This window comes from Metopolophium dirhodum, chromosome 1 (genome assembly GCF_019925205.1).
Source record: "Metopolophium dirhodum isolate CAU chromosome 1, ASM1992520v1, whole genome shotgun sequence".
Lineage (NCBI taxonomy): Eukaryota > Metazoa > Arthropoda > Insecta > Hemiptera > Aphididae > Metopolophium > Metopolophium dirhodum.
The window spans coordinates 27947034-27961074 of NC_083560.1; the positions used below are offsets into that span (position 1 = coordinate 27947034).

A 14041-nucleotide genomic window follows, 5' to 3' on the forward strand; every position below is an offset into this window, starting at 1 on the left:
AAATAATTTGACTCTTTTTGAGCTGTTTATGGACATTGTCAGTTTTCAATTTTTTTAGTTTTTTTCTCTATAAATATCAATAAAACTTTATTTTTTATGTAAAATAGCGTGAAAATTGTATGCAAGGCTGCTGATATATTGTTACAATAGCAGTTAAAAAATATTAAAAATACGTCGGCACAATTTTTTTTTTTTATAACCATTTAAAATTCAAATGTTGATAAAATTATCAAATTTAAAGTTTAATAATTATTTTGTAGTTAAAAATGTATAAAATGTTCAACTTTTATAGCTAAGGATAGAAAATTTAAAACAAGGCTCCGCGTAAATAGGTTATATATAAATTAATTTATTCACAATAATATCATCAAATATACTTGGTAATGTCATAGGCTGAATGACCGTTTTCGCTCAGAACAGTTTTTCTTATACAATGATATTATATTATTGAATTACAATTTAACACCATCCATTACAGTGACCCAATTGTAACCTACTGTACAGCAGAGGGACATCCACTAACCCACTTTTTTAAAACTGTATTTAGTTTATTAAATATTTAAGTTTGAAATTCTGAATTTTACACAATGTTTATTGCAATTTAAATTACAAAAAGCTGGTAAATGGATGTCGCTCTGCTGTACAGTAAGTTATTAGTGGGTCATTGTATAATGTATTGTACTAAATTTGAACTCAATGATATAATATCATTGTATAAGAAAAACGATTCTGAGCGGAGACGGTTTGTGGCATTAAATAATTATTGAGAAAATCGAATGACCTCCCTAAAGCACCATCTTGATCCAACTTGCTAAAATATAAGATACTATACCTACCTATATGTAAAACCACTAGATACCTCCCTCGTTCCACTCAGAATCTAAAATGTACCTATATATAAAAATTTGTTTTTTATTTAGATATTTGGTTTTTAAATTTGGAAAAAATTATATTTTTAAACGAAAAATAACGATTATTCGTGGTGACTTGGAAAACTGTACGTATATTATTAGGTATATTGTACACATGACATTTTATTATTCAATGTTGAAGAGGACACAGTACCAGTATATTATGTGGTCTCGGTCTTACAAAGGTGTAACATAGCAAATTGTTCGCTCAGCCGAAAACGTGTACCTCCGTTAGTTTAAAAATTAGAGTGAATTGACCTATTATCAAATTTATAAGTTAGAATATTATTTCGGCAATGACATAGGCTTTTTATTATATTTTAATTTTAAAGCGAGTTGTGAGTATTTTAAAATTGTAAATTGTTTGTACATCTTAAGATACTCATAACTCCCTTTAAAATTAAAATATAATTAAAAGCCTATGTCATTCCCTAGATAATATTTTGATTTCTGAATTTGATAATAGGAAAATTCACTCTAATTTATAAACCAACAGATCTAAACGTTTTCTGCTGAGCGTACAATTTGCTATGTAGGTATTTGTAAGACGGAGACAGCATAGTGGGTGCGGCGTCCTTTTAAGGTAAAAAATAATTTGATCTATCATATAAGTAAAAGTAAAATAAATTTTTTTAATAGCAATTTAGTTTTTTTATTGTAGTTTTAAATTATGATTCATCGATGGTCTTAACAGTTAACATTTTATTAAGTATATTATTATATTTTATAGTAACAATATTATAATAGTACCTATATAAAATAAGGTACCTAATAAATGATTATTAGTACTTGTTATATGATTCGTTAATTTATCACTTATCAATTGGGTTCATGTTGTTGGCTTATAATTATTAATTAGAGCTTAGAACTTCGCATGGTGCTAAATTTGAATCCAATGGTATGATGGATTTCGCCAATAATAAATTAATATATAAATCATATTACAACTGGAGCATGGACTTTTACGTAACTGTACATTATTTCCTTATCACATTTTTGGATTTTTCTCAGTTACCTTTACAAATCATAATAGTTTGAAGGTTATGGAAATTTTTATTCACATATTATTGTGCTTATTTGGATAAAAATTTCAATATTTTTTTTTTTTTATTTAAAGCCTCTAGTATAAACTGACAATTACATAATAAAAACAAAACAATACAAAATTAGGGTTAACATCATATTATATAAGAATTTCAACATTTATTGCGTATAATTATAGTCATGAGTCGAGTAGAAAATTCAAAAATAACTTTTTAAATCTAAATATTATATATATATTATATTCATTCAGTAGACACCTGCCTAATTATTATAGTTTGTTTAATATAATATAAACCTTTAATATATTATACCTTCCATATAATTGAAAATTTTTTCCTTGCATATTTGTTGCGAATTTTCACGATTTTGACTGTATGTTATAGGTATGTAACCTAACCTACTGGTTAAAAATCTGTACTACACTAATAACTTACAAGTATTCTATTAGTGAAGTTATTGCAATCTTTTTACAATAGTGCTTAAAGGCTTTATAACATGTGAGTGTATAACGCGTGTATTTTGTAGAGTTTATTGTCAGAATTTCGTGGTTTTTTTTGTTAACTTCTTTTTAACAGTAGGTAGGTATACAATTTTTTTAATAATAATATAATATGTAAAGAAATGTAATATATTTTGTTTTAATAAGTTATAAATAATTTTAATTGTTTAAGTCTGGGACTCATGAGTATATTTTGAATACATACTTATATAGTATTTTTTTTTTTATTATTTATTAAACCACAAAGTTAAGTTTTTTGATTAATTTACCTCTAGAGGTAGGTGAACAATAAAGCTTGTAGCGAGGTAGATGAGTTACAACATGTTGTTAGTACTTAAGACTATTCATACTATAATGCAGGGATAGCCAATAATCTTAATTTTGGGAGCCACACATTTATGAAGCTTATTTAAAGCGAGCAACATTGTTAAGAGGTATTTATAAAAATAAGAAACATTTTTCATTTTATAACAAATGAGGGAAAATTAAACGTTAAGTATTAAATAATATTATATTATAATATTACATTTTATCAAACATTTATGTATTTATAGAAATATTTTAGAGCCGCACGAAACTGACCCAAGAGCCACATGTGGCTCGCAAACCTCGTTGTGGCCACCGCTGCTATCATTTATTAGGTATTTAAGACATAAGTCAAAATAAAACATTACATAAAAAAAAATATGATTGAATTAATTCAAAAACAAGTAACCGTTTAGATAGATACATGCAATTTTTAACAAATGTGTATATTATTAGCATTTTCTACGAATGGTATTATTTTAAATATATATAAATTTAACGCACTGGAGAGGAGTGTTTCTAAGGAGAACATTTTCATGACTGTGTACACTGTTGACGTTGTTAAACGTTTCATTACAACACTGGTCAAAATACAATGTACTTTTGTCGGTCATATTGTGATTTTCTGACGTGTGATCATCCCGAAAATCAAAAAATTCTAATTTCATTCCGCCGTCTTTGCTAATATAATTATTACTATCATAATATGTCTCCAAATCCATGTCCACTGATTGAGGGGAATAGTTTTTCGAATATTCTTTATCAGTCGTCTGTCGTTTACGTTTATTCTATTTTTGTGGTGACATTATTTCCTTATGAGTTACCACCTATCAAAGATTAAATCAAAAAATACATTAGATATTCTCAAATAACATAAACAAAATAGTACAATAACAGTTAAAGTTAGGAAAACTTCTTAAAATGTTATACATTTTATTAACCACAAAATAATTTACAAATTTTAATCATTAAAACTAATTTTTTTAAATGTGTACATTAAGCGGTAATGTTAAAAGGTATAAAATCAAATAGTTTATTAATGACAGTTGTGAAGATGTGAGCAGCACTTCTTTGGCCAGACAAAATCATTTTATATTTTACATCGTAAATTTACGGTTATTATTTTTTTACTAAGACATTTACTAACAAAAAGAGTATATTAAATAGATCATATTCATAATTCAAATTTAAGTATATTGGTATAGAATATGAAAAATGTATGACAGTTAAACCATAATAAATTTAGAGGATAATTCAAATCTGCTTTTACAATTTCAACTGGAACATCCTATTGCGCGTAATGGTTGAAGTCATTGGCAGTATTTTTTGAAAAAAAAATGTTTATAATTTTATAAAGTAATATTTGGTGACATATGCGCACGCGCGCATTTAAATGACAGTCGACAGACGTACATATCCGTTCACTATCACGATGCCTCTATACAACGTGATAGGTACTACGAATTACACACACTAATGTTCATTTACTTTCAACACATTCATAAGACCCATAAAAACTGAAATATAAAATGCCTAGTTTTTACTCCTTAGAATGGATTACTCTCCAACCTTAAGGCAAGTAAGAATTTTTTTTTTTTAAATCCAATGAAATAATAGATTTAAATTTGTATTTGTTTTTAAACATATGGTTTTAAATCAAAAAAGGGATTCCTAAAGAGCATATAGTTTAAAACTTCAGGAAGTTTTTTTTATTTAGTAGTTTTTATAGTTATGCAAATAAGAATATTCAAGACGTATTGACATTTGAGGGTGCGTGCGAGAGTATCCCGCAGCAGCGTTAGAGCGATTCTCGGAAACACACACTCATGATCATTTACTACTCACATATAAAGACAGCTCAAATATTCATGTCATGTTAATTACCTAAATATTACTTTTTAAAACATGGGGCGATTGTAAACTCCGCCGGAATACCGGTTAGATAAAGAGGTAATGAAAAGATCTAATGTAAACTCCATCAGTTTTATTTTCTTCCCTGTAATAGGTTTATGGAAACTCCACCAGTATTAAAAACTTCCTTATGTAAAACTAAATAATATTTCTCTACTAAGTAAGCTACTAAGTTGAAATTTGTCTGATTTGTTCGAACAATTATTATTTTAATTTTCAAGTTTTATATTTTTTGGCATATACTTATTTAATAAGTATAATTATTATTAAAAAATTATGATTTTTTGTTTAATAATAATCTGTATATTATATTAATTGTATAGTGTATACTACTACTGTTACTTGATTTTTTTCACTGGCGGAGCTTACATGAATCCAATTTTACCTGTTTTATTTTCCTGGCGGAGTTAACACTAAAAAAAGGCTCTCGTGGTGGAGTTTACTTGTGCCCAAAACATGATACGCTAGAGCCCCCTTAAGGGTGTCGGTGCCGGTTTTTTCAATTTTCCGAAATTCTATACAATTTAAAAATAATATTTTATGTTTAGGTTATTACAATATCAAATTATAATTAAGGTAATAATTAAAGTTTATAAACTAATCTACAGCTAGATACATATTTAGGCGGTGTTGATTGGTGTAATATATCAACAAAATGCCTGTAGAATAGTTGAATTTCATTAATTTTTTTTATTTAAAAGAAGAGAACAATTTTCCGGTCAGATCAAAGGCTGAATGTTTATTTTTCTTTAAATAGTTGTAAAAAATACGTTTTAAAAATAACAAATTTTATTGTGCATTATTCAAATACATATATAAGTTTCTAAAATTATAATTTTGAAAATCGGAGATTGATCCTATCTGCAAATGTCCTCTTTTTTTAAATAAAAAAAAAAATTAACAAAATCCAACTATTCTATAGCGCATGAGAGTTTTCCCTGTAAGACATGGTTTTCTACTAAAAAACGCACTGGCTCCGACGCCCTTAATGCTGTAATGTCTATAAATCCATGATTCGATAACGGCAGCGCCATCTACTGCTGCCTAATCGTTTTTTAACTTTAACGTGTGCGTGAAGAACTTTACTGGCCCTGACAGCGCTCAATTTCGTTGTAGATAGCGCTGCCATATATGATTTAGAATACAGAAGGGAATAGGAGCAAGCCACCGTCAGATTATTGTTTTAGGAAAATTTATTGAAGATAGTATTATGACATCTGCCCACAGTAAAATCGCGATGTAGTACAGTGGCCACTCCTGAAAGTGAATATACGATTTTTCGTTTTTGAATTACGACTTAATAAGAGAATCGTTCGATTAGAACTCGTTAATTTACGGTTAACCCTTCACTGCATGCAAGGGCACTGGTGCACTGCGTTGTTTCAATGGTTATAGTAAGCGTAATATGATTTTTATTGATAATCATTATATTGATAAATAAAATCTATAATATGATAAAGCAGTTTAGAATTGAATTTCACCGCTAGAGTGTATCACGTATTCCATATACCTAAAATAAAATCCACCGAGTAACGTTATGAAATATCCGTTATCAGTCAATGTTGTAATGTGTGTTGTGACGAAAATAAAATCGATGGGAAATCCAAAAAAATATCATCATACTTCATATCTATTATTATTTATGATTATACAAATACCAAGATAATAATTTTATATTGAATACTGTAAAATTACGTATTTTGTTCTAATGCATTGGTGCACTTCCATGCAATATAGGTACCAACAGTTATTAGTGTTATTACTACTCCCGACTCCGTCGATTTTTATATTTTTATGGAAGTATTTTTTCGAATTATTTATTATTTAAAAAATCAAAATGTGTGATAATTTAGTGAATAATGAATCAGAAATTCAACGAATTTTAAGTATACCTATTGAAAGCGACGATGAGTTTGCTGATATTGGTCTAAGTGATGACGAAAATTTTGAATTGCCCGTAAGTTACTTATAATTATTTTTATGAGGTATTAGTATTTTATTATATTTAGGATTTTTTATTTTATAATTAGGAATTATTTGAAAATGACGACCGCATTTTAAATGAAACTATAGACGATGCTGATAATATACTGAATTATCCCGTGTATTTTTCTGAAGAAAATATAACTAATTTCGGTTCTTCAACGTCACAATCCCCTATTGTCATTCAAATTCCATCAGATGTACAATCTTTGCCAACAGAATCTGTTTCACCATCTTCGTCATTTGTTTCACAAATACCTATAAGTAGAAACCGTAGATCCACAAGAAAACTAATTGCTTCTAATAATTCTAAAACAAAAAATATACCAAAAATAAAAAAGTTGGACCCGATTTGGAGAAAAGGAAATTTTTCACAGAATCTCGAGTTTATAAAATTTTTTGGGGAAAAGCCAATGCCTGACGAAATAAAAGAAATGAAATCACCTAAAGAATTTTTTTCTTATTTTTTTGATAACGAATTATTAGCACATATTGCCGAACAGTCTACACTTTATAGTACTCAACAAAATCCCGAAAAACCAAATAAAATAACGATAAACGACGTACGACATTTTTTGGGCATAATTACAATGATGTCAATCGTCCATCTACCAAATACGAGGTCATATTGGTCAGAAAATACTCATAATAAAATAATAAGAAATTGCATGAGTGTAAATGTGTTTGAAAATATTAGGCGGTATATGCATTTTAACGACAACACTTTAGATTTACCTAGAGATAATCCAAATCGTGACAGGGTTTTTAAAGTTCGGCCACTTATTGACACACTCAATAAAAAGTTTAGCTCTGTACCTATCGAAGAAAACTTATCATTAGATGAGCAATTGTGTCCAACTAAAGCTGTATCATATCTCAAACAGTATCTCCCTCTGAAGCCTCATAAATGGGGGTACAAATTATTTGTTTTATGTGGTGTTTCTGGCTACGGTTATAACTTTGAAATTTACACGGGAAATGAAAATAAGGAAGACGAACGAATTATACACAATGAACCAGATTTTGGAGCTACAGGCAACATTGTTGTGAGAATGACTAGAATGGTACCGGAAAATGTGCACCATAAGTTATTTTTCGATAATTACTACACCTCATTACCAGTTATGATATATCTAGAAAAAAAAGGCATTCACACAGTTGGCACATTTAGACGTAATCGTTTTCCAAACGTCTGTTTGACAGATGATCGTTTATTGATGAAAAAAGATCGCGGATATTCTGAAGAGTGTTTCACAGTGGTTGAAGATGTCCCTATTTCAGCTGTTGCATGGAAAGACAACAAGGTAGTACACGTATCCTCAACTTTTGTAGGTGAACTCGAAAAAAATGTAGTGAGTAGATTTGACAAAAAAAAAAAGACCACCGTTATTGTACCTAGGCCGAAAATCATTGAAGTTTACAATAAACATATGGGTGGGGTTGACCTTATGGATTCTATGATTGGGCGCTATAGAATAATAATGAGGTCTAAGAAATGGTACATGAAAATTTTTTACCATTTGGTTGATATGTCGATTGTAAACGCGTGGATTTTGTATAAAAAAGTTACAAAAAAACCAATGAAACTAGCTCAATTTCGAGAGCAATTAGCTGTGGAACTTTGTCAAACAGAAATGGAAATAAAAAAAAAAGGCAGAAAAACAAAGGAATCGTTGGAAAAACAAATGCTGGAGGAGCTTGAAAAAAGAAAAAAAAGGACACCAACTGCAATTATTCCATCAACCCATTTACGTTTGGATGGGCATCAACACAGAATACAATTTGAGAAAATTCGACGAGTATGTAAACTACCAAAATGTAAATTTCAATCATTCGCTAAGTGTACTAAATGCGATGTTTTTTTATGTTGTAATAAAGAAAGAAATTGCTTCGATTTATTTCATTATACCTAACTGAATTTGTTTTATTTTTTATTATTATTTTAGATTTTTTTTTTTTTTTTAATTTAATTTGTATTCAAAAAATATAATCATGTACTTATTTATAATTTCATTTTATAATATTGCTTTTCATCAATAAATATTATATAAATTTTAAAATTACATGATATACTAATGACGCATAGAAGTGCATACATGCATTTCAATATTTGAGACGTAATAATTATTGTTTGTCGATAGTGCATAGAAGTGCACACATGCATTTTTCAAAATTGAGTCAAATTGAGTACTTACATTTTATAACTGAATTTTTTTAATAATTTTAATGGATTCTACAGGTTGTAATCTATTAAAAAACATTTTTTTTATTATTTAATAAAAAATCATGCAGTGAAGGGTTAAATGTGAAAATAATGGCACACTTGTTGAAAATAGTCGTGTTCAGTAAGTTCATGTATATTTTGCACATAATAATTTTATGTAAAATATAATAATATATACAAACGAATTTCTTTTGCAGGTCGACGTCTAATTTATACACAAAAAAATAGCCGTGCATATAATACTGCGGTAATTGCGTAATAGTATATTATTATATTGTATGCACATAAAGTTATCAGTTATAGAACCCAAAGAGAATAATACAATTAATAAATTATGAGTTTTGAAGACCTTACCTTGCCTTACCTTACCTTATTTTCTTACCTTGTAAATATCACAATGCCTACATTTATATTTTTTAAATTGATAAATATATTATACTATTGTATTCTATTAATGCCAACAAACTGTAGTTATAATGGAATATCCCACGGCATCTATATTATATTCTTATCAGCTTACGTGATTATTGTGAGTTGAATGGTTTAAAACAAAGTTAAGATATTTATAACATGTTTTAAACAACTAAATTAATCAAACATAGTTTTTCTCGAAAACGTGTAAAACAACATTAAAAAACAGTTGTTTAAAACAGAAAAATATAATTTATGAGCTAATAACTTATAAGTACCTAACGGAAACAACTATTTATTATTTTTTTTATAACAATAAATACATTTTTGATCCTAAACAAATTTATAAAATTATAAAAATAAATTTAAAAAAAAAAAAATTTAAATACCTATTTAAATAATAATAATTTTTTTTTTTTTTGTAAGTACAGTGTATTTACACATTAATTGTACATAATAAATTAAATATTTTGTTTTAAACTCTATTAAATCATGTTTTAAACGGTTAACAAGACTAGTAAACAGTTTATTGATTTAAAAAAAAACATGTTTTATATCAACTTTAATTTAAAATCAGTCGACGTATATAGGTAAGTACATTTTAAAAACCAGATAGGTAATTTATTAAATGAATTTCTTTTGCAAGTTAACGTCTGATTTGTAAACAAAAAATGAGCCGTGCATATAAAACTGCAGTAATTGCGTAGTACCTACCTAGTATATTTTTATATTATATGCCCATAATGTTATATCAGTTTCACCTCGTGGGGTATTGAATTACCCAAGGTTTCGATTTAGCACTGCATAACGAACATTTATTTACTTAAAGTCTCGGAAATTTCGATTGCCATAAGATACTTTGTAGCAGCAGCTACGCAGTAATAAATCATATTTAAAATTAAAGAATAAAGAGTATTCTCGATGATTTTCGTAAAATTATGTAAATAATGTGTCTACACTCTATACAATATAATTTTAACTGCACGCATATATTATTATTATAGTCTTACTATATATAGTATATAAGCTTACTATATTACTATCTAGATATTATGCCTCTTTTTTACATTTGTGCACACGAATGATATTTCAGCATAACAGAGCGGTACACTTGAAATAGTTTCGAGTACCTACCTATATTGTGTCTCGAGGAATTATTTCCTTTTTTTCAACATATATGTATATTTCTTTTTTCAAAAATACTTATTATTATGCTAGTGAAAAGGTTAAAATATGTTATATTATCTTGTACACGTACAGTATAGGATTTCTATGCACAATACGTATACAAGATAATATAATATATTTTAACCTTTCCACTTGCATAATATGTATTGCTATAATCATAATAAACTTAAAGGCCCTGTACAATAATATCGCTTTATTGTTATCTCGTACTGGCGTCGGTCGGTCGGTCCAATTTTATAGGGCTATTTTAATCCTGTAACGACGCGCTTATATTGTTAGAATAATACTCTCTGTCTCTCCACGAACAGTATATTATTATAGCAAAAGATATTCAATAAATAATTGCTTTGCACTCAGTGGGACAGCCATCTCATTTTGTACCTACCCGACAATGCGGCGTCGGAGGGCAGTTTTTTTTCATTACTTATAGATATTATAAGACATACATAATCAAAGCTGGAAAAGTTAGTCATTTTTTTCAACTAGCTGAAGTTAAGTTACTTTAATAAAAAAACTAACTAAGTTAGAATATAAGTTAGTTTCTGAAACTGTCCGAATTTCTAACTTAGTTAGTTAAAAGTTAGTTTGATGAAAATAGTAACTTAAGTTAGAGACTTAGAGTAGAAGTAAGAAGGTAGTTTTTTTATAGATTAAAAAACCTTTTTGTTGAAATGTAAATAATAAATTATCTAACTTAAATTATTGATTAAAAGTAAAAATTGAATTAAACCCTTAGTAATTTGATCAAAATGTTCTAATTAGGTAAATAATAATTTAAATTAATATTGGTATACCACTTATCCGTTATTAGAACATAAAGGGTGAAAAAAAATAACAAAATATATAACAGTATGACAACTTAAAATATTAATATTAAATAATAATACAATCTTTATGATATTGTGATATTATAATATAGTTATTAAATCTTAAATATATAACGTTTAATCTTAATATCAACATTCTACAGAATACCCGGAAAAGCAGTGGTTCCTATGCGTGCAGTACTATAAATACTAATAATTAATAATATATAACATGAGCCAATATAATCTATATAGGCATATGGCCATAGTGTCATGATTGAGGAACAGCTTTTGGAATTATGGAATAAAATAAAAATAATAATAATAACTAGTTAGTTTTTTTTTCTAACGAGTTAGATTAGACTATTTTACACATTAAATTAAATTAGTTAAGTTATAAAGTTACTTAAAAAGTAACTTTCTAACTTAACTTTAATTTTCTAACCAGTTAGTGCCCAGCTTTGTACATAATACAAAACAAATACTCGACCCGACACGATTCCATCGATTTTTCCGCCGAATGTCGTTCATGTCGATTCTATACGTCTATTATTATATACATCACTTGGCGGCCGTACTTATAATATGATTACGGTATGTGTGGTCTACAGGTTTTGGACCATTCGCGTTGTGTAAACGCTCACAGACTTCTATAATATAATATTATCATATAATATAATTCTATCTGAAAAACCAGACGTTGTCAGGGAAAAACATTCTGATAAATTTACTACTTTTGTGTATAATCCGCAGTGCAAAAAATCATAATATTATTATGTATAAATTTTTAGCCATTCCGCGTGGCGTTGCCCAGTTTTTATTTTCAATAAATTCTTCATCAAAAAAATATTTTTTAAATTTAACCTAGCCTAAACCTAACCGTACGTACTGTATTTATAAAAAACCAAAAAAAAATATTATACAAGAAAGTACCGATATAGGTCTTCCGGTTTCAAATCATTCTACCTCTAGTTTAAATCATTTAAAAAGTACCCAACTGAATAAAAATAATTGTGATTGCATTATTGCGATTTAGGTAATTGAGAGGTGGATCATGAAATCCGGAATCTGATCTAGCAGTAATTTAAATAAATAACATTTACTGGATATCTGGACAGAAAAATCATGTGATTGCTTTATTTTATTACTGTTTTGCTCATATTTATTAAAATATAAATGTTCAAAAATATACAATTGAAATTATTGTTAATATATTATAATATACAGTGTTAAGGGTATGGGGTCTGACAGTTATTTATAATTTGTGCACCCCCAAAAATATTAGTCTTGCGGCGTCAGTTGCAATGTTTATTAAATTATTGCAATAAAACAAGTATTTATTTACTGAAAAAAATAATTGATATTTTTATTTTTTTCTACTATAGTAAAAAAAAAAAACGATTCTAAATTAGCTCGGTAAACTGTTTCGTCTAAAAAATTTGAACATAAAATATTCGCGGCAGTCGATGATAATATTGAAATCATGCACGACAGTAATGACAGTCACCGGAAAATAATATACAAAATATTATCAAATATTTATAATTCGACAAACCCATAAGCATTTTCTACTGCATACACTACACTATTCAGTATAATTATATTATAATACAGTACATTCATATCGTCTTTTGACCCGTTAATCAGTAAATAAAATATATAATAAAATAAAATAAAAATGTTTTCTGTTTTCAACGGTTACAGTTCGTCGTTGCGCACACAAACTGATAATAATATTATCGAATTCCTATTTGGTGTCGGGGTCGGGTGAACTGCATAAAATTGTTTAGAATAGGCTCATTGCACACTTGGTCTGATACGATAAAAATGTAGCATTGAAAAACAGATATCGTCGAAGATGCCTGGCTGTAAAATTATGGAAATTAATGCTTTCGACCGATAATCCCAGTGGCCTATATTATTATTTCAGATTGTGTACTAGTGTAAGTACTATCCAGTGACCTATGAACTTTCGATAAGTATTTTTTATGGTGTAACATCATTTGGATGGTTATTATTCATATTTTAGGTACCAAATTAAAAAAAAACCTCTTTTAAATGTGTTGTTTAAGTTTACGATGTTGTAATATTAATATATAATTAATAGAAAAACGTCTGCAACATTGTGGAATAAGTTTGATAACGACTACATAGACCAAACGTCAAGAAAAAAAAATTCCGGAGATAAGTAATTTCGTTATTTTAAAATATAATAATTTTGTATAGTACCTACATTTAATCATAGCTGTATCTATTCAATATTCATAGATATTCATTAGATTTTAATTTAATCAATTCAAATTTCAACTATCAGTTAGGTAAATTTTAGGGCCTCGTTCGACCGCAGATATTATAAAAAATATATTATAAAATAGACGGAATCATTTTTCGGTATTCAAGTCCGTCCGCCGCTATGACAACGACAACGAATAAAATATTATAATATTAGACGTGTTTGAGTTAGTGGCATCATCGGTGACGGAGCCAGGTGGCGGGGAAACACGAACGAAACGTTGACCGGCTTTCATGGAACGTGAACGTGGTTCGGTAGTGTTAGCGGTGTTCGCCGCCTGGTATTCGTGACCGGCGTTCGCGGTGGGGTGGTGTGAGCGGACGATAGCCACTTCGCGTTGTGTTTCAGCCGTTGTCTCAATCGCGGACGGGCCGCCCGTCGCCAGCGCAGCCGGTACCGTACGATGGCGCCCCCTATAGTCGGCGGCCGCGGCGAACTCAGCCCGCCGCTCGTGCCGAATACCGC

The 14041-nt window shown here is 28.6% G+C and overlaps 1 protein-coding gene across 1 annotated transcript; it reads left to right on the forward strand.

Annotated features, from left to right (window-relative positions):
* The first annotated feature begins 6446 nt into the window (after positions 1-6446).
* Positions 6447-8885, forward strand: LOC132936251 (piggyBac transposable element-derived protein 3-like). The gene is made up of 2 exons (XM_061002942.1): positions 6447-6628; positions 6702-8885. The coding sequence occupies exons 1-2, from the start codon at positions 6509-6511 to the stop codon at positions 8565-8567; spliced, it is 1986 nt and encodes a 661-aa protein (XP_060858925.1). The 5' UTR covers positions 6447-6508; the 3' UTR covers positions 8568-8885.
* Positions 8886-14041: the final 5156 nt, after the last annotated feature.

What these genes read in the sequence shown, in the direction of transcription:
- LOC132936251 (XM_061002942.1), top strand. Translation starts at nt 6,509, where the DNA reads ATGTGTGATAATTTAGTGAATAATGAATCAGAAATTCAACGAATTTTA. An exon ending in ACGAAAATTTTGAATTGCCC is followed by an intron (nt 6,629 to 6,701) that starts GTAAGTTACTTA and finishes TTTTATAATTAG; the next exon opens with GAATTATTTGAAAATGACGA.